This window comes from Chaetodon auriga, chromosome 22 (assembly GCF_051107435.1).
Source record: "Chaetodon auriga isolate fChaAug3 chromosome 22, fChaAug3.hap1, whole genome shotgun sequence".
In the NCBI taxonomy this organism is placed as follows: domain Eukaryota; kingdom Metazoa; phylum Chordata; class Actinopteri; order Chaetodontiformes; family Chaetodontidae; genus Chaetodon; species Chaetodon auriga.
Window position 1 is genome coordinate 20003257 of NC_135095.1, and position 25910 is coordinate 20029166.

At 48.0% G+C, this 25910-nt stretch overlaps 1 protein-coding gene across 1 annotated transcript; it reads right to left on the minus strand.

Moving 5' to 3' along the window:
• On the minus strand, positions 1 to 24875 carry LOC143314649 (receptor-type tyrosine-protein phosphatase beta-like). The gene is made up of 40 exons (XM_076721691.1): positions 24457 to 24875; positions 22491 to 22911; positions 19868 to 19987; positions 19407 to 19547; positions 18837 to 19094; positions 18496 to 18762; positions 18233 to 18349; positions 18005 to 18151; positions 17529 to 17646; positions 17059 to 17204; positions 15659 to 15925; positions 15468 to 15526; positions 14984 to 15188; positions 14802 to 14899; positions 14192 to 14357; positions 13979 to 14109; positions 13647 to 13794; positions 13297 to 13566; positions 12941 to 13116; positions 12706 to 12856; positions 12415 to 12515; positions 12053 to 12218; positions 11690 to 11971; positions 10404 to 10682; positions 8891 to 9040; positions 8539 to 8678; positions 8269 to 8405; positions 8056 to 8162; positions 7837 to 7942; positions 7178 to 7258; positions 6424 to 6441; positions 6230 to 6311; positions 5775 to 5865; positions 4297 to 4373; positions 4051 to 4185; positions 3007 to 3129; positions 2754 to 2917; positions 2507 to 2642; positions 1749 to 1869; positions 1 to 1285 (listed from the first exon to the last, which is right to left on the minus strand). The coding sequence occupies exons 1-40, from the start codon at positions 24523 to 24525 to the stop codon at positions 1263 to 1265; spliced, it is 5994 nt and encodes a 1997-aa protein (XP_076577806.1). The 5' UTR covers positions 24526 to 24875; the 3' UTR covers positions 1 to 1262.
• Between the last annotated feature and the right edge of the window lie 1035 nt (positions 24876 to 25910).

Here is a 25910-nt window from a genome sequence, read left to right on the forward strand (position 1 = left end):
CAGTTTTAATGAGCGTTTAATAATCCAGTTTACAGCGTTTGACAGCGTCTTATAAAAAGTGCTTTACATTCTGAGAGCTGGGTGGGATCAAAATATCATTCAACATCATTAAAACATCGTTCTGATGATACACTGGTGTTTGACGACAGGACAAAGCCCAAACCTTTAGTAACTGATGCTGTTAGTCTGAAAAAGCTGTAGTAAGATCACATCATAATAACACAGAAACAATAATATGGAGTTATTTCACAGCCCAGTGATTAAAAACCAATGATCAATATGTCCTCAGGAATAAATCCATACAGCAGAAATCATTTCAAAACCCTGAAAGTCCTCCAGCAGAAAGAGGGTTTACCAAACGACCAGCAGAATACTTAAAGTACACGTACACGATGTTTAATCATGTTCAGTTTGCAGAAGTGAAGTTTCACAAAATCATACTTATTTTGTTCACACACTCAAAGGACCTTAAACATGTCTCAAATATTTTTAACTGGACTTGTTTCAAAACAAAAGGAAAAGGGAGTTTCTGCTGCGTATTCAGACTTTTCTTTAATATGTTTAAATGTTAGAGAGTTTATGAAAGAGACAGTAAATGTTTTAATGTTTCTTTTATTAGGAATTAACTTTCAGTGAGTTAAAGTCTGAATCCAGCAGGTTAGAAGTGTTTGATGGCATAAATTCATTAACTGGAAGGGTGTCAGTGTTACACAGGATAGAAATAGATGGCATACAGTATATATTCATAATCATATAAAAGAGTATTACATCAATATTTACATACAGCAATATGTGTAGGTTTTTAAATAAACAGCTTATACTGAGCAGTGAGAACATAGAACAGAAAAAACAGATGGCTCTTTCTTCCCTGTGATCAGTCACATGACGGACAGCTAACACGCTAACACCGCGAGCTAACACGTCTTTAATATCCTCCACCCACCTGAGATCGACCCGTGTTTTCCTTCAGCGCCTCAGAGCATCGTTCATCACGTTCATTAACGGACTCTGACGTGTTTTCAGTCGTTCGGCATTCGTGACTCTAATTAAAGTAGTTAAAACTTGAAAAGCTGCCGGACACACCGCAGAGAAAAATACATTTAACTGGTGAAATATTGACCAGCTTTTTCCTCTCGAATCATTTCTTTGCTTACTTTTATACGTTGCTGGTTTTTTTGGGTTTTTTCTGTCACTTCAGATAGTTTTAATAATGTAGGAGTGAAAGTTTCTTCTGTCTCGATCGGATGGACGCCATCGCCTGTTTAGCGTCCGGTGTAGATGAAATCTGAGGAGAAGAAATAAAAAGTTTTACTGTCTCAGTTTAATGAAAGTGGTTTTATAAAAGTCAAAGAACTGCAGTCGTGCAACAGCACGACTACAAGGAACCGCTTACTTTAATCTAATATACTTTGACCATTTACAAAGCAGCTTAATAAGATAAGATAGGTAAGATAGGACTTAACTGATCCCACACCCGGAAAATTTAGTAATTCCAGAAGTGAATAGTGTTTTGTTTTTTTGTTTTTTTTAAAGTAAAAAAAAATTGATTACGAAAAAGAGCAAATTTATCATTTCACTAAAACAAATGGCTCCAAATTTGGGGAAATATCTGCATCTTGGTGAGTCAGATAAGATGGTGATCTGTCAGGACATTGGTAGCCTAGCTTAGCATAAAGACTGCAAACAGAGGGAAACAGCTAGCGTGGCTGTGTCCAGAGGTCAGAGGTCACGGTCTGTGTGAGTCTCACCGCGGCAGTACTCAGGGTTGAAGTTTTCGTAGATGGGGTATAGAGGATTCTCCTGCTCGCTGCGATGCTTCCTGGCTCTCAGGACATCACGCACACACTGATGCAGGAAGGCATACTGACACTGCAGCACACACACACACACACACACACACACAGTGAGTTTAAAAGTAGAACAAACACCCTGTTGTGGAGTACTGTTTGTACATCAGCACATCTTTCACCTCTGACGCTCTGTTTGGTCCAGTACTGGTGGACTGTTGTCTTGATGCAGTTCTCGGTCTCGTCTTAGTCCTGGTTTGGACTGACGTTAACTCTTGGTTTAGTTGTCGCTTAGTGAAGCATTGTCTGGAGTTTTTAGCAGGAGTCAGCAGAATCATCTTTGCTAATTGTGTTTCAGCATTGTTTGGAGCGGTATTCTCTGTCAGCTGCGCTTCAGCCCAGTATTCACTGGCTCAAAAGGCCTCGTCCTGTTTTAGCCCCAGTCCAGCCCAGTGTTTACTGGTGTTACAGCTCTGGTTTTGTCTAATATTCACTGTATTCATCGTGTGGACACAAAACATGACTTCGGTAGGACGCTCCTGCTGCTCTGTGCTTGCTAACTGTTTGCTAACATGTTAGCAAAAGCATCTTGATGAGCTTCTGTGTTTTTTGTTTTCCCGCTCTTGAGTGGTCAAAAGACACTTACTGCACCTTTAAGTCCAAACATGTGATTAGAAGGTCAGAGGTCAGGGTGTCAGAAGCAGGGTCTGGGGGCGTACCTCAGTCTGGACCATGTGCTGGCGGTGCAGGCGGAGGTCGAACACACAGCCGTACAGGTCTATGGTTCCTTTAGAGTCCAGCTGTTGCAGAACCCGATCCAAGGCCATGAAGGTCCCTGTACGGCCAACACCAGCACTGACACACACACACACACACACACTTTAAAATGATTTCAGCTCATCATGGAGAGCTTTAACTTCCAGTCAATAAGATTGATGTCTGAGGAACACACACACGCAGTCCTACCTGCAGTGTACGACGGTGGCTCCGGTGCTGGGCGATCGGTCCACGTAGTCTCGGACCGTCCTCACAAACTGGATCAGGGACTGGGTGCTCTCTGGGACTCCGTGGTCAGGCCACACAGTGTAGTGGAAGTGACGCAGCACGCGAGGGTAACTGGAGCTGCTCTCCTGTCACGGTTTATTGATCAGGTATTATAATATGTCAGTAAACACTCTGAGGGGTGTGAGCACAGATCAACAAGGTAAAGATCAGGTACCGAGGAGATCTTGAACTCTCTGATGGTCCACTCAGGCAGGACGGACTCTGACAGCATCTGGATGACCAGGTCACCGTAGTACAGAGGCTCCCTGTCTGCAGGCCAGTACTGATCACACTTCACCTGCAGAGCAGACACACACACACACACACACACACACACACACACACACACAAAGATACACGTACACACACACACGTGTACACACCCACACACGCAGACGCAGACACAGACACAGACACACACGCAGACACATGCAGACACACACACACACACACACACACACACACACACACTCAGACGTAGACGCAGACGCACACACACACACACACACACACACACACTCAGACGCAGACACACACACACGCACACACACACACACACACACTCAGACGCAGACGCAGACACACACACACACACACACACACACACACACACACACACACACACACACAGACCCAGACCAGCCGTCACTCTTTAACCGCTCTGCTCATTGATTTCACAGGACTAAACGTTCTTCAGTTTTAGATCTCAGTTGTGAGGATTTGCTGTGTTTCTGTCTTTTTCTGTCTTTTTGGATTGTTGGTTGATTAACCTTACAGGAAAATGTGTTCTGCATTCGTCACCGTTTTCCAGCATTTATTGGCAAAAACAATCAAGAAAATAACGTCAGTCTTAATTTCTTTGATATGTTTAGTTGATGTTGGGTCTGTTTGTTGTGTTCTTAAAGAGAAGAAACGTCAAAGTTTAACATCGACTCTCAGCTGAGCTCAGACGTTTGATAAGAAGTCAAACAGCCGCGTATGACTGCAGACATCATCCATCCAATCGTGATGTTTATTACCTTCTTAAATCAGTTTTTTGTCATTAGATTTTGATGTTTTCACAGTTCAGCCAAACCAACCTTAACAATAATCACCAGGATTCGTCCTCGGGCACCATGAATATACAGAAAGTTCAGCCTGGAGGTGTTTTAGTCTCGACTAAAGTGGGATGGACCAAAATAATGAAAGTAGACCCAAAATGAAGCCGTCGGTGACTCACCCGCCCCTTCTCCACACACTGCGTCACCATGACAACATTGTAGACGCCATGCTCCCACACCATTCGCCAGAAATCGTCTTTAGTGCCGGGCAGCGGGCCCTGGGTGGCGATGTACTCCCTGCGGTAGTTATTACCCTGCACGCACACACACACACACACACACACACAGAGGAGAGAGGGGATAGTTTGTGTCTGTGTGTGTGCGTTGCATGTGCGTGTTCAGTATGTGCGAGTGTGTGGACGTACAGGTATGTAGCTGGCGTTGACGTAGTCAGAGCAGGGGTCGTCCTCCAGGTACGACAGCTTCACTCTGGTAGAATCATCTGGAAAGAAGGAACATTGATCACTTTGATGATTGATTTTGATGTCTGACTTCCTGCACACTTCTTGTTTTGTGAAGAAACATCGACACCAACTTTCACACGTGACAGCTTTTATTATCGAATGTGAGAATACTTCTTAAAATGTTAAATGTCTTTATGACTCACACTCACCGTGATTCATTTTACTATGACACTGTGTGTGTGTGTGTGCGTGTGTGTGTGTGTGTGTGTGTGTGTGTGTGAGTGAGTGAGTGTGTGTGTGTGTGTGTGATCATAGAGCTGCTGTGGTAAATTTATCACCTCCAGTCATAGATCAGATGTTGCTGTTCGTATAGAAAATTGGCTCCAGTTACACATGACTGACGCTTAATTACTTCATTTCAACTGATACTGACAAATACACGTCTGTGAACACACGCGCGCACACACACACGAACACAGGCATACACACACGCGCGGACACGAACACAGGCGTGCACGTGCACACGTACGCACGCACACACACACACACGCACACACACACACACACGTGTGTGCACACGAGCTGCAGGCTTCTTCACTTAATTTTAAAACACATTAGTTTACATAAATGACGCCGTTCTTCATTTTCTGTCACAATCCTTAAATTAAGATTAAACCTCTGTTGGAAACTGATGAAGGACGTGAAGAGGAGAGATTCATGTTTTCATTTGATCTCAAAGATGACTGACTTCCTGTTTACTGCAGAGCTCACGATGAGTTCTACAGACAGACCATAATAATCAATCAAGAGCCTCAGTGATCAGCTGATGGACAGAAAAGCAAACGATCAATCGTTTCAGTCACTCGTCAACCGAAACGCAAAGTGACCTGAATATTTTGCCTTTTTGGGTTCCGAGAAATTAGCATTAAATTTTTATTACTTTTTTTACATTTTCTGTACCAAATGATGGATAGATCAATCTGTCACTTACAGTCTTGATTGATCAATAATGAAAAGTAGCTGCAGATTTATTAAAAACCTACAAAAACTCTTTAAAAAAAAAAGGATAACTGTCCTGATGAGGGGAAACACGAAGCCGTTTAAGGTGAATTCATGTTCTTGAAACGAGGAAATCCAGTTTCATCATCAGCGTGTGCAGTTATTAATGTCTTCATCACCTCGACCCTCAGACGGGTACATCACTGTCGCCATGGGAACAGATGCTGTCTCACTAATTAAACCCTTAACGATGTCATCAAGATGACTTTCACGTCGGCGTTCACGCTGACGTCTACGCTCCTCGTTTATTTTAGGCTCCATTTAAGTTCCAGAGAAACACAGTTTACTGAATGTAGCAGAGACAGTTAAAGCCCATTTAATTCACCGCGCGCGCGCACACACACACACACACACACACACACACACACACCAGTACACACATGGCAGGATGTTGTTGTAGCGGTTCTTTCCGCGGTTCTCCGGCAGTCGGGCGACGTCCATCATCTGGCTTCGGCCCACATCCTTCAGATCCTGTATCAAACGACAGGATTCAGTCAGAGAGCGGCCCAACGTGGGGCCTACGGGCCCAAAAGTAGCCCCCCATGAGCTTTGATTCGGCCTGCCAGATGTTTCCAACAAAAACTATTTTAATAAACTGTAAAAAAAACGATATTACAGACAGATACGTGGTTCTCACAGGACGCTTTTGAATACTTCCTCCTGTCTGAGTACAGTATGAAACTATGTGATGTCACTCCTGAACAAGTAAACAGGATTATAAATCTGAGCAGTAATCTGTGTCAGGATCAGACTAAATCCTGGTCTTCATGGGCTCACTGATCCCAGCTCTCACGCTGTCCTGACGTGACGCTGAGCATCAAACGTCCTCTTTTACCTCAAACTCCTCAGACAGCAGGTAGTTGGAGTCGGCCTGCAGTTTGGTCAGATGGGACTCAAAGTGGCAGGCTTTGATGGGGCTGGACATGGACATGGACATGGACATGGACATGGATGGACAGAGGTTAGGAAGATGAGCATGTCCAGCTGCATGTTAACAGAAATCACAGCAGCGTGAATGTGAGATCTCACCTGGTGACGCGACGGTTGCTGCAACAGGAAGAGAGACGTTCATGTTAATGAAATGTGGTTGTCAATAAAGGTTCAGTCAAAAAGAATCTGCATCCCGCGAGCCGTCACCAACACGACGTCACACATTATTCACATCCCAATTCATTCACACCGTTCAGTTCAGCGTCCTACAGAAACAGCGACAGCGCTCGTCAGCTGGCGACGCGTCGGCTCAAAGGTCACGACCCCCAACCACGACCAGACACACAACGTGAACCATGAAGAAGACAGACAGAGAGTGTGTGTGTCCGCTGAGCGCTCCAGTTTACTGTTTATACATTTAATTTGTTCATTTCTTCCTCAAACTAAAAGGACCAATATGACATTTCAGATCAAATTATTGATCAACTCGTTTTCTAAAAGCTGTTTTGAAATAACATCAAACTTGTTTTTATTGTTTTCTGACTGACGAGCAGATTGTCTGAACGCAGCGATGATAGAAGAACTGAAGCTGTTAGAGAAGCTCCGTGTCCACGCTCAGTCACTTAATGAGCTGTGATGCACGCGCGCACACACACACACACACTCACACACACACACACACACGCTCTCAGAGTAATTAACAGATGCTGTGGACTGTGGTGGCTGAGTGATGAGGTGATCTGAGAGAGAGTGAGCACTTTATTGGAAACTGATGCTTCACACACACATATCGGACGTGGGAGCTATTGGAAACTGATCTGTCACTCACACACACACACACACACACACTTACCTCCTGACACCCATATATAAACCTGAAGCTGGAACCTCTTTCCACATGCTCATCCTCACCACCGGGTTCTCCTGCACAGCCCTGCACCCACACACGCACACACACACACACACGCACAGAGTTACACAAACTGCAGGAAGCACCTGAAGACGTCGCAGCTGTTTATTGTTGTTTGTTATTACTGTGGCCTTTAATGGCGATGTGCTTCATGAACTTTTAGATTACTCGTTGTTCAAATCATATTTCTCTTGTCGCTTCGTCTCACTTCATTTTCCAGCTGTTTTAACGGCTTCGGTCTCATTTCATTTGAGTTTAAAGGCATGTAGCTCGTTCTTCACGCTAAAGAATCAAAGGCCTTGTTCAGCATTTAGAGACAGCGGACAGTGAGCGTCCAGACCGAGTCCAGTCAGAGACATTAGCCTAGCTTAGCCTAAAGCCTGGACGGTAGCCTGACTGTGTAGGACACCTGAAGCTCGCTGAGGAACATGCTGCGTCTCTTTGTTTGAGCTACATGAAGCTGATATTTCAGTGCTTCTGTCTACTGTTAGTTACAGCTGGAAACTAAAAACTAAGTTCTTAAGATAAAGTTTAGACTTGGGTGAGACGAGCAGCTGAAGACGTCTAAATGTGTGTGTGTGTGTGTGTTTCTGTGCGCTCACACTTTCCGCAGCCTCTGTCTGTAGACCAGCAGAGACACGACGGCCACCATCATCCCGATCAGGAACATCCCAGCACTCAAACCCTCCACAACGCCGCCCAGAGGCTCTGACACACAGCAACGCACAGGAAGGACGGCCACACACAGGTCAGTGTACACATCCAGGAGTGTGTGTGTGTGTGTGTGTGTGTGTGTGTGTGTGTGTGAGTGAGTGACTCACCTGAGTGCGTCCTGAGTGGCGAGGACAGGTAAGTGTCAGTGAAGAGCGGCTGAAGAAACTCTCGGTGGTTTTCATCAAACAGTTTGGTGAAAGCTCGCACACTCAGCCTGAACACACACACACGCACGCACACACACACGCACACACACAATCAGATTTTTATCTCTGCACTTGTAGAGTGTGTGCGTGTGTGTGTGTGTGCGTCAGTCATACCTGTAGGAGGTTTTGGATTTCAGTGGCCCGTCACAGAAGCCGCCGTAGCTGTCACTCAGGTAGAGGTCGTCGTCATGGTAACGATCACACGCCCCTCCCAGCCGATCCCCCCCAGCCCCCAGGTTCACCTCCACCACCTGATCAATCATTGATTGATTGGATACAAAACAGTTTTTGTTGATAAACTGATGGGAAAGCTTTGCAGTTTGTCCCTCGCGGCTTCCACTAAGCCTCGTCTCAGCAGCACCTGTTGAGTCTCGCTGCTGTTACCTGTCCGGCAGAGGTGTCGGCGTCCTGCGGGCAGCGGCTGGCGAAGTAGCCGGTCTGATAGGCTCTGACGGAGGAGTTGCTGATGTAGTCACGGTAGGAGGGCAGAGGGTGGCGCTGCTCCGGCTGCAGCACCTCATTGGCTGTCAGAAGTGAGATGAAGGAGGTGTTAACAGAGGAGGGACAGCGGAGACGTTCATGGACACGAGCTCAGAGGACGTTTCCCTCCGTCTCAGGTGTCACAGGTCCCTGTTTTCTCCGCCGTGAGCGTCAGTAACGATCTGTCTGAACGTCTGAATCCTGTGTGTCTGTGATGAAATCAGCGATTGACAGAAAACATTCGGCGTGTTCGTACCTTCGGACTCGGCCACGATCACAGCGAAGTATCTGACGGCTCCGTTGGCGTCGCTGAACCAGGAGCAGTTGAAGCGGAACAAGATGGAGGACGGAGTGATCTTCGACGACTTCTCGCTGACACGTACGCTGGGGGGCGGGACTGGAGGGCCTGAAAGGAAACGGATTTGTTAGTCAAACTGTCAGTCAGATGAGTTAAAACAACAGTCTTTTAGCTGAATTTGAGTGGTGTGACTCCTGGTTTTGGGTCATGTGACTTCTTCTATTTGATATGTACAGAAAAAGTATGGAAGCCCATTGCTGCCAAGAAAAGGAAAAAAAATGGAAAGTTGTGCTTATGATAAAAATCAAACTACATGAGAGGTGAAAGATTTTAATCACATCCCATAATCTCAGAATTTACTACCAGAATTTTGACTAATTAGAGAAAACAACATATATTTGACTTAAACTCTAATGATTATGATTTTTTTCAAAATTGTTTCCATCATTTTCAGTTATGACCGACTTTAATGATTAAGCGCATAATAAAATTTTTACTATTTTATAATTCTGACATAATTATGGCTTTATTTTTTTAATTATTACAGTAATGAATAATCTCATTATTATGACTATCATTAGATAGTCAATCATAAATTTGACTAATTAAAGTGTTTTTCTTTGCAGTAACGAGCTTCCGTAGAAACTCTCTCAGCCCTGTTTCTTTCTCTCAACTTTTTTCAGCTGAATCGTCGTTAATAAAGGACTTTCTGGGGGATTTTCAGTTTATTTTTGTCTCTTTCTGTCTCCCAGTCCAGTTGTGTCAGGATGATTTATAATGCAGCGCCGAGCCGGAGAGGACGGACAGACGGACGGAGAAGCGAGTGGGACAAAGGAAGAGGAGAAGAAGAAAAGTTTCAGTGGGTCACAGCGACTTTCTGAGGAAGTGACACGTCAAGATGAAGAGATGCACAGAGAGAGTGTGTGTGTGTGTGTGTGTGTGTGTGTGTGAGTGTGATCAGACATCAGACGCGGCCTCTTTCTCTTTCTAACAGTGGAGACGATGCATCACTTCCTTTAAATTGCCTGGTTGTTCATAAATAAACCCACTTCCTGTCTGTGGCTCTCAGCTCTCAGCTGATTGGTTGGAAATGGTGCATTGGTTGAGGATGTTTTTGTGTTCTTCAGGCTAATTGTTCTGATATGAATGATCAATAAAACTTGTAAAGTGTTACAGGCCATGTGAACCAATCAGGATTGAGACTTTTGGACTCACAAAACCAGGAAGTGATCCTGGATCCAGCTTCTGTCCGTTTACGTGATTTGTTGACAAAACGTGAAGTTGATTTTATTCTGTATTTAACTTTTAATGTTGTTGCCTCGCTGAATAAACAAGCTGCTGTCCTCTGATCGCTCCCTGTCTCTGTGTCTCTGTTTGTCTCTCAGGTGACGCCATGGCTGCACCTGAGGGAGTGTGTGTGTGTGTGTGTGTGTGTGTGTGTGTGTGTGCGTGCGTGCACGCGCGCACTCACGGTCGATCATGGTGACAGTCGTGTGTGTCGCCGGTGGACTCGTCTGTCCAGCTGATGACACTCTGACCGTCACAGAGTACTTCCTGTACGCCTCCAGGTGGTCCAGCGTTACCACGGTGACGCCCCCTGCCAGGCGCAGCGCCGAGGTCAGCTCTCCGCCGTCATGGCGTCGACACTCGACCTCGTAGGAGTCAAAGTCAGAGAGAGGAGGCGACCAGGAGCAGGAGAGGGAGGAGGAGGAGAGAGGGAAGCAGTGAATGGACCTGAGTGGAGACGGACCTGAGGGAGGAGGAGAGGAGGAAAGGCAGTAAGGCAAGGAGGGGAGGAGAGAAAGGAGGAGTCAGTCTGAGAATATTTCCTTGTGTCCTCTGCTCCTGGTTCTCTTCGTCTCTGGTGTTTTCACAGCAGGTGAACCCTCGTCAGCATGGTACAAACACCCTGAGTGTAGTCAAAGGAGAAATCTGCTCTGATTGGACGAGAAGTGTCTCTTAAAGGGATGATGAATGTGTGAGAGCGCAGAAAGAGGAATGTGACGAAGAGACATTCATCATCATCATCATCTGCCTCAAAGATCAGGGACGATCAGCCAGAGCTCGTGATGAAGGAGACATCTCCTAATCAACGAACTGATCTGAAACATGAACGTGGTCCAAGCTGCTGAACCACTTTAGATTCATCTTTTATAGGGTCATTTTACTGCACCACGTACTTTTACTTTCAGTACGTCAAGCACGTTTAATGTATTGTAATGAGTTGTACTTGTACCACAGGTTTTTCACAATGAAGTGTGTGTGTGTGTGTGTGTGTCAGTATCTATATCTGGTTAATACTGCATCACCTCTTTGGCCGACCTCAGCTGAAAGAAATGAGAAACTGGGTCACTACATACATATTTATAGTGTGTGTGTGTGTGTGTGTGTGGAAACATTTCTCTGTTCCTTCTGGTAATCGCTTTTGATGCCAAAGCCTCGCAGACAAACAGAATGTGATTAAAAATGGACTGAAGGCGGACAGTCTGTCCTGGTTTCAGCCTCTGTTGTGTCTCCATCTAGTGGTCACATTGACAAACAGCATCATCAGGTTCAGAAAGCTCGCTGTGAGTTTTGTGTCGACAGTTTGTTTCCTGTTCAAACGCAGAGAAGCAGCTCCACCAGAACTGGTTCCATTTCACTGTGCAGGACTTGGACTCTGGACTGGCCTGAGTCCAGAGTCCAGGTCCTCAGAACTCTGCTCAAAGACTTCAAGACTTTTAAACTAAAACTACGTTCAAGACTTTTTCCACCTACTTGTCCTGACGCTCCTCTGGATTGGCTGGCTCATGACTGCTGGCTCCGCCCTGGCCCCCCCCCCAGTGATGGTTGCCACGGTGAAGTTGTACTGTCGCCCCGGGAACATCCCGCCCACGACTCGGCCAGTCAGGTGAGTCTGTGTGACGGACAGGCGGTCCTGAGGAGTCCACTGCAGGCTGAACCTGTCATAGTCCCCGGAGGCAGGACCGGACCACGTCAGCTCTATCGTGTCATTGGTCGGTCCCTGTTTGACAGACAGGTGGGTGGGCGGCTCTGGAGCTGGTGGGAAAACAGTAAACAAAACAAGATGAGCTGTCGTCAACACCGTGAATGCATTGCCAACAGCAGCTCTGTGTTTACCTGTGTGGCCAAACGCTGATACGTTATTGGTCAATTCTCCGCTGTGTGTGATGACCTCAACGCGGTACAGCCTACCAGGAATCAGCCCAGAGAACATGTGACTGGTGTGCTCGGCCCCCAGCGTCTGGGCTCCCAGAGTGGCTCCAGAGACATCATACAAGACCACCTGAAACCACAAGACCAGCAGTTCCTGAGGTGAGCGCAGTACAGACCTGCTGACCTTTGACCTCTAATGAGCTCCACCTCCACAGTGCACCTGGTCTTTCTTTCTTTTTTTCTTTCTTTCTTTCTTTCTTTCTTTCTTTCTCTGCAACAAAATGATGACTTCCACCTGGCAAAGGAAATAAAGGATGCATGTTCACCTGATAGCTGCTCCAGCTTCCCTCTGCGTGCTGCCAGCTGACCGTCAGTCTGTCCGTCCGTCCTGAACTCTGGACCTGAAGAGACAAAACCGCAGACGGGACTGCAGAGCGGAGAGAAACAGAAGACGATGATGATGATGGCGAGAAGGGAAGAATAAGAAGAAAACAAGACAGAAAGAAAAAATGTGATGGAAGAGAGGTAAAAGACAAAGAGGAGAAAATCAAGGACCAACGAAGAGAAAAGATGGAAGCATCAGGTGTTCACGGCGCCCTGATGTGAGAAGAACTGACCGGTTCTGGCAAGAACGGACGAGTCGCTGCTCATTCCTCGGCTCCAGCTCACCACCTGCAGCCTGTACAGACTTCCTGCTCGCAGGCCGGAGAACACGCAGCTGTCTGCAGCTGGAACCACTTTCTGCAGGTCCACCAGCTCGCCCACCGCCTGCACGCAGGAAGTACAACAGGAAGTCACGCACATGTCATTTCTTTATGATCAGTTACTGCATGTGTGAAATATTGATCCCACCTGGTGATGCTCCTTCCTGCTCCCCGCAGCATCCGGTCTGTGATTGGCTGTCACCTCAGTGACACTGTAGAGTGACAGGTTGTAGATGTCGACGCCGCCGTCCGATGGACGCCAGGAGAAGGAGAGAGAGGAGGTGTTGGCCGAAGTGACAGTGAGATTACTGACCGCAGCCGGACCTGCACAACAAGACAGACACATGGAGACAGAATCCGGGCCAGGTCCTGGAGCCTCAGCTCCAGGTCCAGCCACTCAGATGTTGAGGACAGACTGAACGTTGTTAGATCTCATGTCTTTGATCAAATGTCAGTCAGCTGAGACAGACGCGTCGTCCACATTTGTATTGACGTCTGACTCACGTGTTTGTCCCTCTGCTGTGGCCTCCGGTGACGGGACGCCGCTGCTGAGCGTCACCACCCTCACACGGTACCACTTCCCTGATGTCAGACCTTCGAGACGCTCGCTTCGACTCTCCACAGGAACCGACCGATTGGCCAGAACGGCACCGGCCTCGTCCAATAGCTGCAGGCTGTAGCCATCGTACACGCCCACCGGCCGCTCCCAGCTGACGGTCAGACTGTGGGTGGTGTGGTCGTTATCCGCCTGCAGGGCGGTGACTCTGGCCGGAGCTGTTCAACACAAACATCGACGGGAATCAATAATAACTAATACTGATCAATACATTCACGTGGATCGTCCAGTGTCCTACCCGTCCTGCCAGTGGCTGTGTTGCTATTGGTCAGCTTCCCGCTCAGTGACTGGACGGTCATGGTGTAGACGTGGCCTGGGACCAGATCCAGGAAGTCCAGGGAGGAGACGTGTTTGGGGATCGGACGCGTCTCGATGGCGGTTCCATCCTGGAAACAGGAAGTCTCATTTCAAGGGATACACAGACGACAAACTTGTGTTTTCCTTTGAAGGTCGTCTTCAAGCTAAAACCTCACAGGTCAAACTGGATTTCACAGGTGAGACATGTTTTCACTTTGATTTCTGCTCCATTTGAATAAATCCTGAATCTATTCTTTGTCCAGCTGGACTCACCGTGGTGGACAGGGAGACGACGTACATGTCCAGGTCTCCGTCTCCAGGCGTCCATGAGACCAACAGCCCACCAACAGAGTCCGTCAGCCCCGGCCACGGCGTCAAGCGGAGGTTCCGCACTGCACCGGGAACTGAAGACCAGAGTCCACGTTCAGAAAAACTGGGCCGAAGACATTTGACACAAAGCTGCTGAGAGCTGCTGGACGGCCTCACCTGTGCGGCCCTCGATGAACTGCGCCCTCTGGTACGGCCCGCTGAACGTCGACACCACGATCTTATAGAGCCGTCCGGGCGTCAGAGACGTCAGGCGGTGATGTCGCTCTTCGCTGGCCAGCGTGACTGGAGGGAAAACCCGAGTGTCGTTGAAGAGCAGAGTGACCTGCAGACGAGCAAAGGTTACACAGGGGGACTGAAGGCGTTTGACAAGGGAAACACGTGAATGTCCTCAGGAGACGTCTCATCTGTCCCTGTGCTGCAGTGTCTCAGTGACTGTGTGCAGCATATTAAAGTCAAAGTCGGCTTTATTGTCAATTCTTCACATGTACCAGACATACAAAGGAATCAAAATTACGTTTCCCACTATCCCACGGTGAGACAAGACAAGAATAAACAGTGAAGTGCACAGGCACGAAGAATAAAGACAGACATATGCTAACACTTCAGTAAACAATAAACTAAAGACAAACACTCAAAATAAACAATAGAGAATAGGACTCAGTGTAAATGTAAGAAGTAGCAGCAAATTAAACATGAACGGAATCTTTACCTGTTACATGTTTACAACAAATAAAAGCATGTTTAATGTTTAAACACCAGCTCACACCTCATAGTGGTCCACATCTCCAGGGGCGGGGCTCCAGGTGACAGTCAGGTCACCTGTTCCTGCGTTGCCAAGCGACAGATTCCCAACAGCTGCTGGAACTGAAGCAAAACACGAGACCTGAAGTCAGCCATCGACAAAGAAACTCCAAAGACTTTGACCTTGTGCCCTCAGGTCTGACTCACAGGTGCGTCCGTCGGTGGAGACACTGCTGACGTAGTCTCCGCTCCAGGTTTCAACGGTGACGGTGTAGAGTCTCCCCGGCGTCAGGGACGAGAAGACGCACTCGTTGCGTCCGGCGGAGACGCTCTTGTTCTGCAGCACGCTGTGGTTGTACCGGATCAGAACCACGTAGTGATCCAGATCTCCAGCTGCATGACGCCAGTAGACCTGAACAAAGCGCAGGACAAGTACTACTACTGCTACTACCACTACTACCATTACTGTGCAATACTACCACTGAGCAATACTACTACTGTACTACTGATTGTACATGAAAAAGAACAAACATGAGGGCTAAAGTTTCCAACAACTGAACGTAATCGATCGTTTATCGTTTACTTCTGCCTGAATGTGAAGTTTCTCTGTAATCATGGTTCAACTCTGAAAACCTTGAAGAACCTGAGAGGGACAAGCTGCTCGTCCACTGAGCTTTAACCTGTGACTCACCTTGAGGAAGTCGTCTCTGGCGGAGTGAACAGCTGTCGGGTTCTGAACCGTCGCAGGTTCTGTAAACAAACAAGTAAACAACAACACGTGTTTCAGGTCGTTCTGCAGATTGAGTCTTTGAGCTTCAGCTGCGTCTTGAACACATGTTGACGTGAACACAGAACATGGCCGTGGGCGTGAACTCTGCTCACGTGTTCGTTCTTGAACCGCTGTGGCGTTCTCCAGGCCGCCGCTCCTCGTCACTATGACAACCGAGTACAGTCGCCCGGCGACCAGCGAGCCGAACGAGCACTCGGGCGGCGAGGAGCGGGACACAGGCAGCGCGTGGATGGTCCGACTTCCGTCCTGAAGACGGACCAGGTAGCTGTCCACTGCGCCCGCTGCTGGGCGCCATGACACCCGCAGAGCGTCAGATCTGCCGCCGTTAGCGACAGTTACCTCGGAGACCAACGCCGGGGCTGCAAGTGAGAGATGACGGCGTTTTTAGTTTTCTCCACAAAAGGTCAAAGGTCAAACATCACGTTCAGCTAGCAGAGGCCTCTGTGAGCGCACAGCGCCTGTCTGATCATGTGACCCCATCACAAACACAGAAGAAGAGAAGAGTTCCTGCTGGACGGCCGCGCCTACAGGAGGTCATCTGAGGGGCGGGCTTTGGTCTGTTTACCTGAGTGCTGATTGGTTGGCAGGTGAACGAACACAGACACACACACAGTCCTCTCCTGAAAATAACTGGGACATTATGTGAGAACACAATGGGCGCTCTGAGCAGGATGTGTGTGTGTGTGTGTGTGTGTGTGTGTGTGTGTGTGTGTGTGGCAGGAAGCCTTTGAGCAGAGCACTGGGAGTGTCTCATTTTTGGCATTTCAGCTATTGTTCTAAAAACTCTCTGATGTTATCACATAATACACTCCTGACACACACACACACACACACACACACACACACACACACACACACACACACACTAACCTCTGGGCCTTTAAATATTTATCATGTCGCTGCTTTTCTGTGAACAGTTTTGATGTCTAATCATCTAAAACAGGAAGCTGAAGTTACTCGATCATTCTTCATTCTTTAACGAGATCCATTCAGGGGACGGCTTCATTCCTCTCACTGACAGAACGTGCTGGCTGCTGGTCGATGGACATTAAAGCAGTCGTACATTTTCAGTTTGTTTATTCCTTCACGCCAAGAAGCTGATTTCCTGCGTGACAGGACATCTTTTCGTCTCTTTAGCTCGTTGCTTTATGTCCTCAGAACAGGCTGAAAGCTCAGGAGAAAGACCTCGTGTGAAGACTGTTGTCAAACTTCTGTTCTCAAGGTAAACAACGAACTTCTGAAACCTTTTTGGACAGATTTTCACAATAAAAAGCATTTAATCAGGTCTGTTTATTGAAGGAGCTCGTTCTCGGTTATAAACACATTTTCAGTGATTCGATTAGAAAAATGGATCAGGGTCAAAGGTCACTTTAACATGCAGAAACTATTTAAATTGAGCTTCTGTTCAAAGAGAGAAAACTTCTCAAATGAAAGTGTTCCCTCCGACACCTGAGAGACGAGACTGAGTCAGGTTGGGTTCAGTGTGTCTCACCTGTGCGTCCCTCCAGGCTGGTGCTTTCAGACTGCAGACCCCCGCTGACGGTGGCGACCTTGAGCCCGTAGAGGGCGCCAGGAGTCAAACCCGTCAGGAGCAGAGAAGAAGAACCGACGGGAACGCTGTGGTTCTGCAGCATGATGCTGTGAAGATAGAGAGCAGCTGAGGGTCACACTGACGTCACAGTTTGACTGACAGCTATGACCGGTCAGAGGAAGAAACACCTGACAGGTAAGGACAGACACACCTGCCCTCCAGTGACCCTGTCAAAATAAAAGTCTAGTGTTCCTCCTTCTTTGCCGCCCTTTAACGACCTCCCACCCCTCAGATTCATCATGTGACCCTTTGGAGGGGCCGGACCCCTACGTTGTGAACCGCTGGGTTAAACATGTGATCAAGGTGATGAGAGCAACCAATCAGAGATGGCGAGAGCTGTGAAAATGAAAGCTGACAGATACATCACACACCCGTCCTGCAGCAGCGTCAGTCTGTACGAGTCCAGGTCTCCTGGAGGTTTTTCCCATGATGCCCGGAGGCTGCTGACTCCAGAGCTCCTCAGAGTGATGGTACGCAACGCCATCGGAACTGCAGCACGCACGCACACACACACACACACACACACACACACACACACACACACACACACAGAGTTGACCACGCATGCGAGAACTAGAGGCTTGGGTTTGTGGAAATCTTGCCGTGAATCAATTATTGTTCTTCTTTTTGAACAGAGCTGAGAGCTGAGCTTCACTGTGAGCTGAAAGTGTTTAAAAAGTGAACAAAATGATTCATTTCTGTATTTTTACTTTTCCTCCACCTAAAAAATTCACATCTAAAGAAAAACAGGACGCCATGAGCCTTTAAAACGCAGTAAAAGTTGTCAAAGTTGCTGCAGTAACGTCGTACGTCGACCTCACAGGTGGACTAACTGATCCAAACACACCTGTCCTCCCCTCCACAGACACAGAGGTGTTCAGGTTCCTGCTCGCGGTCGTCACGGTGATGGTGTACTGCCTCCCAGGTGTGAGCACATTGAAGGTGCACTCCCTCATGTTTGGCTCCACCTCCCTGGTGTCCACAGTGGCGTTACCTGAGAGACACAGGAAGTAGAGATGAGACAAAGACCAATCCTCTGCTGCGTTCGATGCCTCAGGCTCATCGTGACGATTACCGTGGCGAAGCGTCAGGAAGTAGCCATCACGTGACCCAGAGGGGGCGTGGCTCCACATGGCACTGAGCGAGGTCTCGTCCGAGTGTCGTATGTGGAGGTCGACCACCGCAGCTGGAGCTGCAAAGACAGGAAGAGGAGGGACGTTCACTCAGGTGAGCTTCAGGTCAGATTGTCTCCTGCCAGGTGTCTGCAGTAACGTGTGTATTCTGCTGTGTATTCTGCAGTCATGTGTCTATCTGTTGTGTATTCTGCAGTCATGTGACCTGTCGCTCCTTCACAGCTGCTCTCGGCCGTCGCTCCTCCACTTTCCACTCTCAGCACAGCTCTGTACAGCCTCCCAGGCGTTAGTCCCATCCCAGGGAAGCTGAAGTTGGCTGCCTCTCGGTCCGGAGCGGCGCTGACCACCTGCCGGGCACCGTCGAACAGGAACAGCTCGTAGCTCTCCCAGCGGCCAGCGGGGGGCGTCCAAGACAGGAGGAGTCCACCGGAGCAGGAGGGAGAGAGGGAGAGGAGGGACGCCGCCACCGGAGCTGGAGATGGGACGGAGACAGGGTGACGAGAAGGAAAGGTAAAGGAAAAGAAGAAAGGGCAGAAGAAATCTCACCTGTCCTGACGGTGATTTTGGATTGGTTCGTCAGTTGGCCGCTCATGGATGTCACCACGGCCTGATAGGCCGAGCCGGGGATCATCCGATCGACGGCGACCTCTGTGGCGTTCGAAGGGAGTGTCGTCTCCCAGCGGCTCGAGCCATTGGTCGAGAGGGCGACGACGAGCTCGTCCAGGTCACCTTCGGGCTGTTGCCATGACAACGACAGGCTCGTGCTGGTGCAGTGAGCGGTGAGGTTTGAGGCGGCGGCGGGAACTAGAACGAGAGTGAGGTGTCAGAGTTCTCTCCTCCCTCCCTCCTTTCCTCCCTTCCTTCCTTCCTCCCTCCCTTTCTTCCTTCCTGCCTCCCTTCCTCCCTCCCTTCTTCCTTTCCTCCCTTCCTCCCTTCCTTCCTCCTTTCCTCTCCTCCTTCCTTCCTTCCTTCCTTCCTTCCTCCCTCCTTTCCTCTCCTCCTTCCTTCCTTCCTTCCTTCCTCCCTTCCTTCCTTCCTTCCTTCCTCCCTCCTTTCCTCCCTCCTTTCCTCCCTGTCTTCCTCCCTTCTTCCCTCAATCCCTCCCCTCCCCCTCACCTGTCTGAGCATCCATTGTCTCACTGGTCTGCAGCCCGCCAGCCTCCGTCACCATGGTGACGTTGTACAGTCGTCCCGGCGCCAGGTCGAGGAGCGTGTGCAGTGTCGCCGTGCTCTCCAACGTCTCGTTCCTCAGCAGACCTGCAGAGGAGGAAGAGAAGGTCACATGACTGTCCAGCAGCTCGTTCATTGGGCGGAAGACGCTCAGCTGATAAGTTACCAATGGAGGAGTATAACTGAGTATTTTTACTCAAGTACTGTGCTGTAGTACAAATTTTCATGACACTACTTCTACTCCACGACGCACGTTGTACTTTTACTTCAGCTTTAGTTTTTAGATTATTACATGTATAATATATGAAGTGTGTATAAAATATGATGATGAATATGATGAAGTACACATCAGTACTGCTGAAACCACAAACCAGGTGTGATCACATGATGTTTGTGGTCAGACGCACCTGAACGATCCCACAGCAGCAGCCTGAAGCGCTCCGTCCTGCCCGGGCCGGCCTGCCAGGAAAGACCCAGGCTGCTGCTGGTCCTGGAGGTCAGAGCCAGGCCACTGACCGCTGCCGGCTCTGAGGACACAACACACACACACACACACACACACACACACACACACACACACACACACGAACACACAGACAGACACATACAGACACATACAGACACATACAGACACATACAGACACACACACATGAACACATACACACACACACACACACACACATACAGTCAGTAAACAAGTACTATGTATCTTCTGAAATGATGCACAATGAGTACTTCTTCTTTTTGGTACCTTAAATATATTTTTGACATTAATAGAGGTACACTCTGCAGGAAGTGTTGGTTACTACTTGTGAACAAACACCTGGTCGTTACCTATTTATACAGTCCTGAGCTCACCTGTGCTGCTATTGGCTGGAGGCTACACACCGGCTGCCTATAGGCTGCAGCCCAGAAACGTCTCAGACCCAATAAAATAAGAGGAAAATAAGAAAATCCAGGCAGAGAGCAGCGACTCGTGGCTCATTGGTGATGACTGAGAGCAGCTTTGGAGTAAAAGATGTGAGTACTTCCTCCACCACTACAACAGGCACAGAGTTCAGTGATTGAACGATTCAAAGGAGTCGGAGGACGGCCGCTCATCTCCGCGTGCTGCGCTCGTAGCCTAGCTTAGCACGAAGCCTGGAGCCTTTACACGGCGTTTCCTGAAACAGTGGGACTGTTCCTTTAAAGTGAGTTATCTGTTTTCAACACAAGGTTCAGTCGGACAGCAGGAAGAGGATCCATCGCCTTCATCTGTGGCCTCGCCATCAAAGAGTGAGCGCCGCAGGAGTCCTGCTGACACGCGTGTGCACACACACATGCACACACGCACACATGCACTAACAAGCAAACACACACACACACACACACACACACACACACACACACGCGCGCGCACTAACAAACACGCACTAACAAACAGTCCCACTCCCCTGCTTCTCTTCAAGCCGTCTGCCTGTCTGAGAGCTCCCCGCTTCCTGGTCTGTTTTCCCACAATGCCTCTGTGCGTGTCTGTGCCACCGTGTCGCCACTGGTGCTTCAAACCGAGGTGGAACAATATTATCAGGCTGCGACATCTCGACCCGAGTGCCACCCTGACCCCAACACGAGAGTCTGTGGCCACTTTCAGCCCCGTCAGCTGCTCCGTCGTGTTGGGCCAGAGGTGGATGAAGTACTCACATCCTTAACTGAAGGAAAAGTACTACTACCACAGTGTTTCGCAGCTAAAGAGCCAGATGTTTCCCTTGGGAGCTGGTGGAGACCTAAAACAGCTAAAACAGAGGACTTGGATTCATCGGGTTGAAACACACACACACACACACACACACACACACACACACACACACACACACACACATTTTTCGGACTCTGCCGACGGGAACAGCAGGTAAAAACAAACCTGCCGCGGTCATGTGACCACGAAAGGTCAGCAGATCTAAAAGTCAGAGTACCTCCAAAGATAAGAAACCACAAACAACAGCACAAGTGTTTGCATCGCTGAGAAGGTTACTGTCAGGACTCGACTGGGCGCAGTCACACCCGGTTTCCTCCACACACACACACACACACACACACACACACACACACACACACACACACACACACACCCTTTCCCAGTGCTTCCCACAGAACAAAGAAACAATAGAGGCAGGAAATGGCTGAACCCTGAGCTCTGCCCACGATGGAAATACACACTGAGGGTCCAACTTCTGTTCTGGAGGCCTGCCAGCATGGAGACACAACACACACACACACACACAGTACATGTACTTTTACTGCCCTATCACTCTCTCTCAGCAGGGCTGTGGTTCCTGTAGCTAATCACAGAGCTACAGAGAGGAAGCTACATGACATTAACTCTGAGACACACACACACACACACACACACACACACACACACACACACACACACACACACACACACACACACACACACACACACACAGAGGTCATGTCGTGTCCCCTTACTTCAAAGACGAGCTCAGAGGAGATGGAAACAAAAGACCAGAACACAAAAGAATATTTGCCTGAAAATCATCGACGGGCTGTGAGGGCTGGTTCACCTCAGAGGTCTCCAGCAGGTAACGCTCAGGCTGCTGCAGGTACAGGTGAGCGTGGCTCCACAACCAAGGCTGAACTATGACCTGAGATCTGCTGCCAAGTGACTCTTTAGCTGTGACCTCTGAGCATCAAACAGGTGGAACGAACCATTCAACATGAAATGAACCTGCAGCTCACTGTACAAATTAAAGTAACGAGTGGCGGGCTGCTGGAACTCACAGCATTATTAATGGAACGCAGCCATCAATAATGTTATCAGTCACACCTGAGCCTCGTTTCCACTCGAGCCAAAATGTCTCCTGACAACAAATCAAAGAGATTATTGGATGTTAATGTGTTGACTTTCTGTCGTTCTGGCTGTTCCACAGCAGCTTTCTGTCTTGGATCTAAAAGAGGCTGCAGGTGAAGACAGTGATGAAGGCTCAGGAAGGAGCAGTGCGGTGAGTCTGGACCGGCTGAGGACTTACTGGTCTGCAGGGTGATGTTCGCCGTCTCCTCGTCGCTCTGGGACAGAACCTGCAGCTGGTAGGTGGTCCCTGGCTCCAGGTGATCCAGCACGCAGGTGAAAACACCTCCTCCCTCCACGTTCCCTCCACCCTCCACTCCCAGCTGGTTGCTTCCCAGGTAGTTAGTTCCTACCTCCACCTTCACCTCCTCCTCTCCTCCTCCTCTGATCTCATTAGTCTCTATATCCTCGCCGCCTCCTCCTCTTCCTGTCCTGCACTCGGCGCCGTCTCCTCCAGCGTCTGGAGACATCAGTGTGAAGGAGCAGTCTCGTCCAGGTGTGACGACTGTCAGTGACACGGAGTCCAGACCAGAAACTGGATCAGACACGAAGACGCTGCACGGGATGGACAGACCTTCTGCAGGAGCCGCACTGCTCAGATCCTGACGAGGAGACAAGACAAGACATCAGTACATTGAAGAACTGAGTGAGTTCTGACCATCACCAAAAACTTCAGTAGTAAGTACTAATACTACAAGTATCAGCATAAAGTACTTAAAGTAAAACTCCTCCTGTAGAAGTAAAGTGTCCCTGTCAGTGTTTTTCTATCTGCTGTTTGTGGATTCATATTATTCATATTAAGTTCAAGGATCTGAATGGAAGCAGACTGGATTCATCCTCAATGGAGGAGCTGACAAACGTTTTCTACTCATAGCAATAAAAAAATCTATAAAACCAAAAATAACGAATCTTTTGTGCTGAAGAAAGTATGAAATGGACTGTTATGACAGTTAATCTGCTGCAGCTATTTAAAGAGCTGCGACTGTTTGTCAGTTTTTTGGTTTGGCTGAACTTTGACCTTGAGCGTGACGGTATTGTTGGCGATGTCGTTCTGAATTCCACAATCTTTTATACTGGAGAGCAGAACAGGAAATAAAATTATTTGTTCCAGATAATGAAGTTCAGGAGGTTCAGAGACAAACAATACTGCAGGGAGGGCGGACGGACAGATGGACAGACAGACAGACACTTCAAGTCTGTCTGAATTACATGTTGTATCTTTGTTTTTACCAGTTGTAAAAAAAAAAAAAAAAAATTACAAAAAGGGACATTGTGGTTTTAGCAGCAGTTAGCATTGGAGCTATTTGTTGACAAACAACTACTTTAGCCAAGTCCTAACTCTGACAACAGGATGGACCAGTGATTAGCATGTGAGCTAACAAGAAACAACATGGACAGTAAAACAGTGCACTGTGCACAAGTGCACAAGTTTCAACAGTTGGTTAAAGCTGCAGTTTGGAGGTACGACCACCCGCTTCACATCATACGGCCATTTGGTTCAGTGATAATAAAAATATCGATAAGATATATATAATAAGAAGTGCACGACTGTCTGGCACAGTGTCTTTTTTCCTACTACCACTAGGAGTCACCAAAGTCCAACCTTTGAAATTCTGCATGAACGCACTTTAATTAGCAGAAAAACTGACCGACCTACTGAGAGGACAAAGTGTCCTTAAACAGGACAGGTTGAGGATGGCCGAATGATTAAGACGCACGTGTAACATCCCTGATTCAGTTCTAGCAGAGGATCTTTGAATGTAGCCCAGTTTGCATTTCCAGTTTCCAGTCTCACCTAAATTTCAAGGTTTGATAGTGAATTTGAAAATACTGTTTTGACACCATAATTTGCATATTATATGCTAAGATTTCATGAGGATGTGAATTATTTTAGACAACTGTGATGTAGAAGACAAGCTGCAGTGGAATTCAAGCTGCTGCTTTGTTTTCGTATCGACATACTATTCATGATCAGTGACACAAATGCAAGAAAGATTTTTCTACGTTGTTCTTCATTGTTAGAATATGACGATGAAAAACTGGCATTTATTTTAACTCAAACTGCGTTTGAACTGAAAGTGAAACTTGGTTATTTTTTCCGACATGCATCATAAATGTATGAAGCGAAGAAACGGCAGCGGACTCACCGGCAGCAGCAGCAGCAGTGAGGTGAAGCACAGGCAGCAGAGATGACTCTCAACTTTACATTTCAGCATTTTGATCCTCCTTCAGACCCTCACACAGAGCGGCCACCACCATAATCCTGACGCTGAGGTAGAAGATGTGACTTTATGTTCACGATTCAAGGCCAATCCCAGAAAACGTCCCTGTGTTTTATCTCTGAGGTCTTCACTGGAGACAATTCCTTCTGGAAAATGAAACAGCTGGAAAACAACGAGTTAAACGTCTTTTTCCTCTTTTAGAAAAACAGAAACAATTTTCAGGTCTTTCGTCCGTCGTCTCGTCTCTGTTTCGTGTCCATCCTCGGCTCAACCCTCTCAGACTTCAAACTCAATCGTCCCTCACTTTTCTCTGGACGGCCTCCCCGTCTCACCAGCTGTCTGTCTCTCTTCCTGTCTGTCTGTCGGTCAGACTCTATAGTGTCGAGGCTGGGAGTCACTAACGGACTTCCTCAATCAAGCCAACAGCTCTGTGAGTCACCGCAAAGGCACGACTACAACCTCTGCCTGGATGGAGGCTATAAATAGGCCTGAAAGTACAATAGCGGCACACCTTAGCTGCTCTAACAGCAGAGGTAGGTGTTATTAATAGAGATGAGTGTTTGATTGATTCCCACTGAGACGGGATCGCTGTGGACTTTTAAGTCTTTTTTTGATGTGGCTCCATCAGTGAGGGTGTAAATTTAGTTCTGGCTCCACGTTAACTCCCTCTTCTGCTTTGGTGGTGACATATTATTATGGTTCTCGTGCTGCTTATAATTAATCAGTTGTGTTAATTAGCAGTGCAGGCTAAACCAAATGACTGTGTGATGTGAAACGATCCAACTGAGAATCATAACAGTGACGCTTCATGAGGTCTGTAATTTGTGAATACATTCCAAAAGGCTTCCTGATAAAAGACTGTGTCATTTAAAATCAATTGATCCAAAATCTAAAGCAATGCTTTATTTTATGGGTCCATGTTTTCCTTGTAAAGTTCAAGTACGTTTCCTGTAAATAACTGATTTGGTGCCTTTTAAAGTGAGAGTTCACTCACGAGTACTTTATTACCTTTATGTCTCCCCCCGATTCTTCTTCTTCTTCTTCTTTATGACCTGGTGGCACGGTGGCACGGTGGCAACACTGTCGCCTCACAGCAACACCTCGCTGCGGGCACCGGGTGTGTCCTCCACCATGGCTTCGGTGCATGCTGCTCGAGGAGGGCCTTTCTGTGTGGAGTTTGCATGTTCTCCCCGTGTTCACCTGGGGTATCCTCCGTAAAAATATACCCCCACTAAAAACATGCAAGAAGATCACCACCTGACCAACGGTGACGCAACAGAATGGGTCCCCGGGCGCCGGTCTGGCTGCCCACCGCTCCTGGTCTGCCGCGGAGGAGGGACGACCAGGATGGGTCAAAAGCGGAAGGCAAATTTCACCTC

What these genes read in the sequence shown, in the direction of transcription:
- LOC143314649 (XM_076721691.1), bottom strand. Translation starts at nt 24,525, where the DNA reads ATGCTGAAATGTAAAGTTGAGAGTCATCTCTGCTGCCTGTGCTTCACC. An exon ending in GAGATGTGGACCACTATGAG is followed by an intron (nt 14,358 to 14,801) that starts GTGTGAGCTGGT and finishes GCTCGTCTGCAG; the next exon opens with GTCACTCTGCTCTTCAACGA. An exon ending in GTCCGTTCTTGCCAGAACCG is followed by an intron (nt 12,516 to 12,705) that starts GTCAGTTCTTCT and finishes TCCGCTCTGCAG; the next exon opens with TCCCGTCTGCGGTTTTGTCT.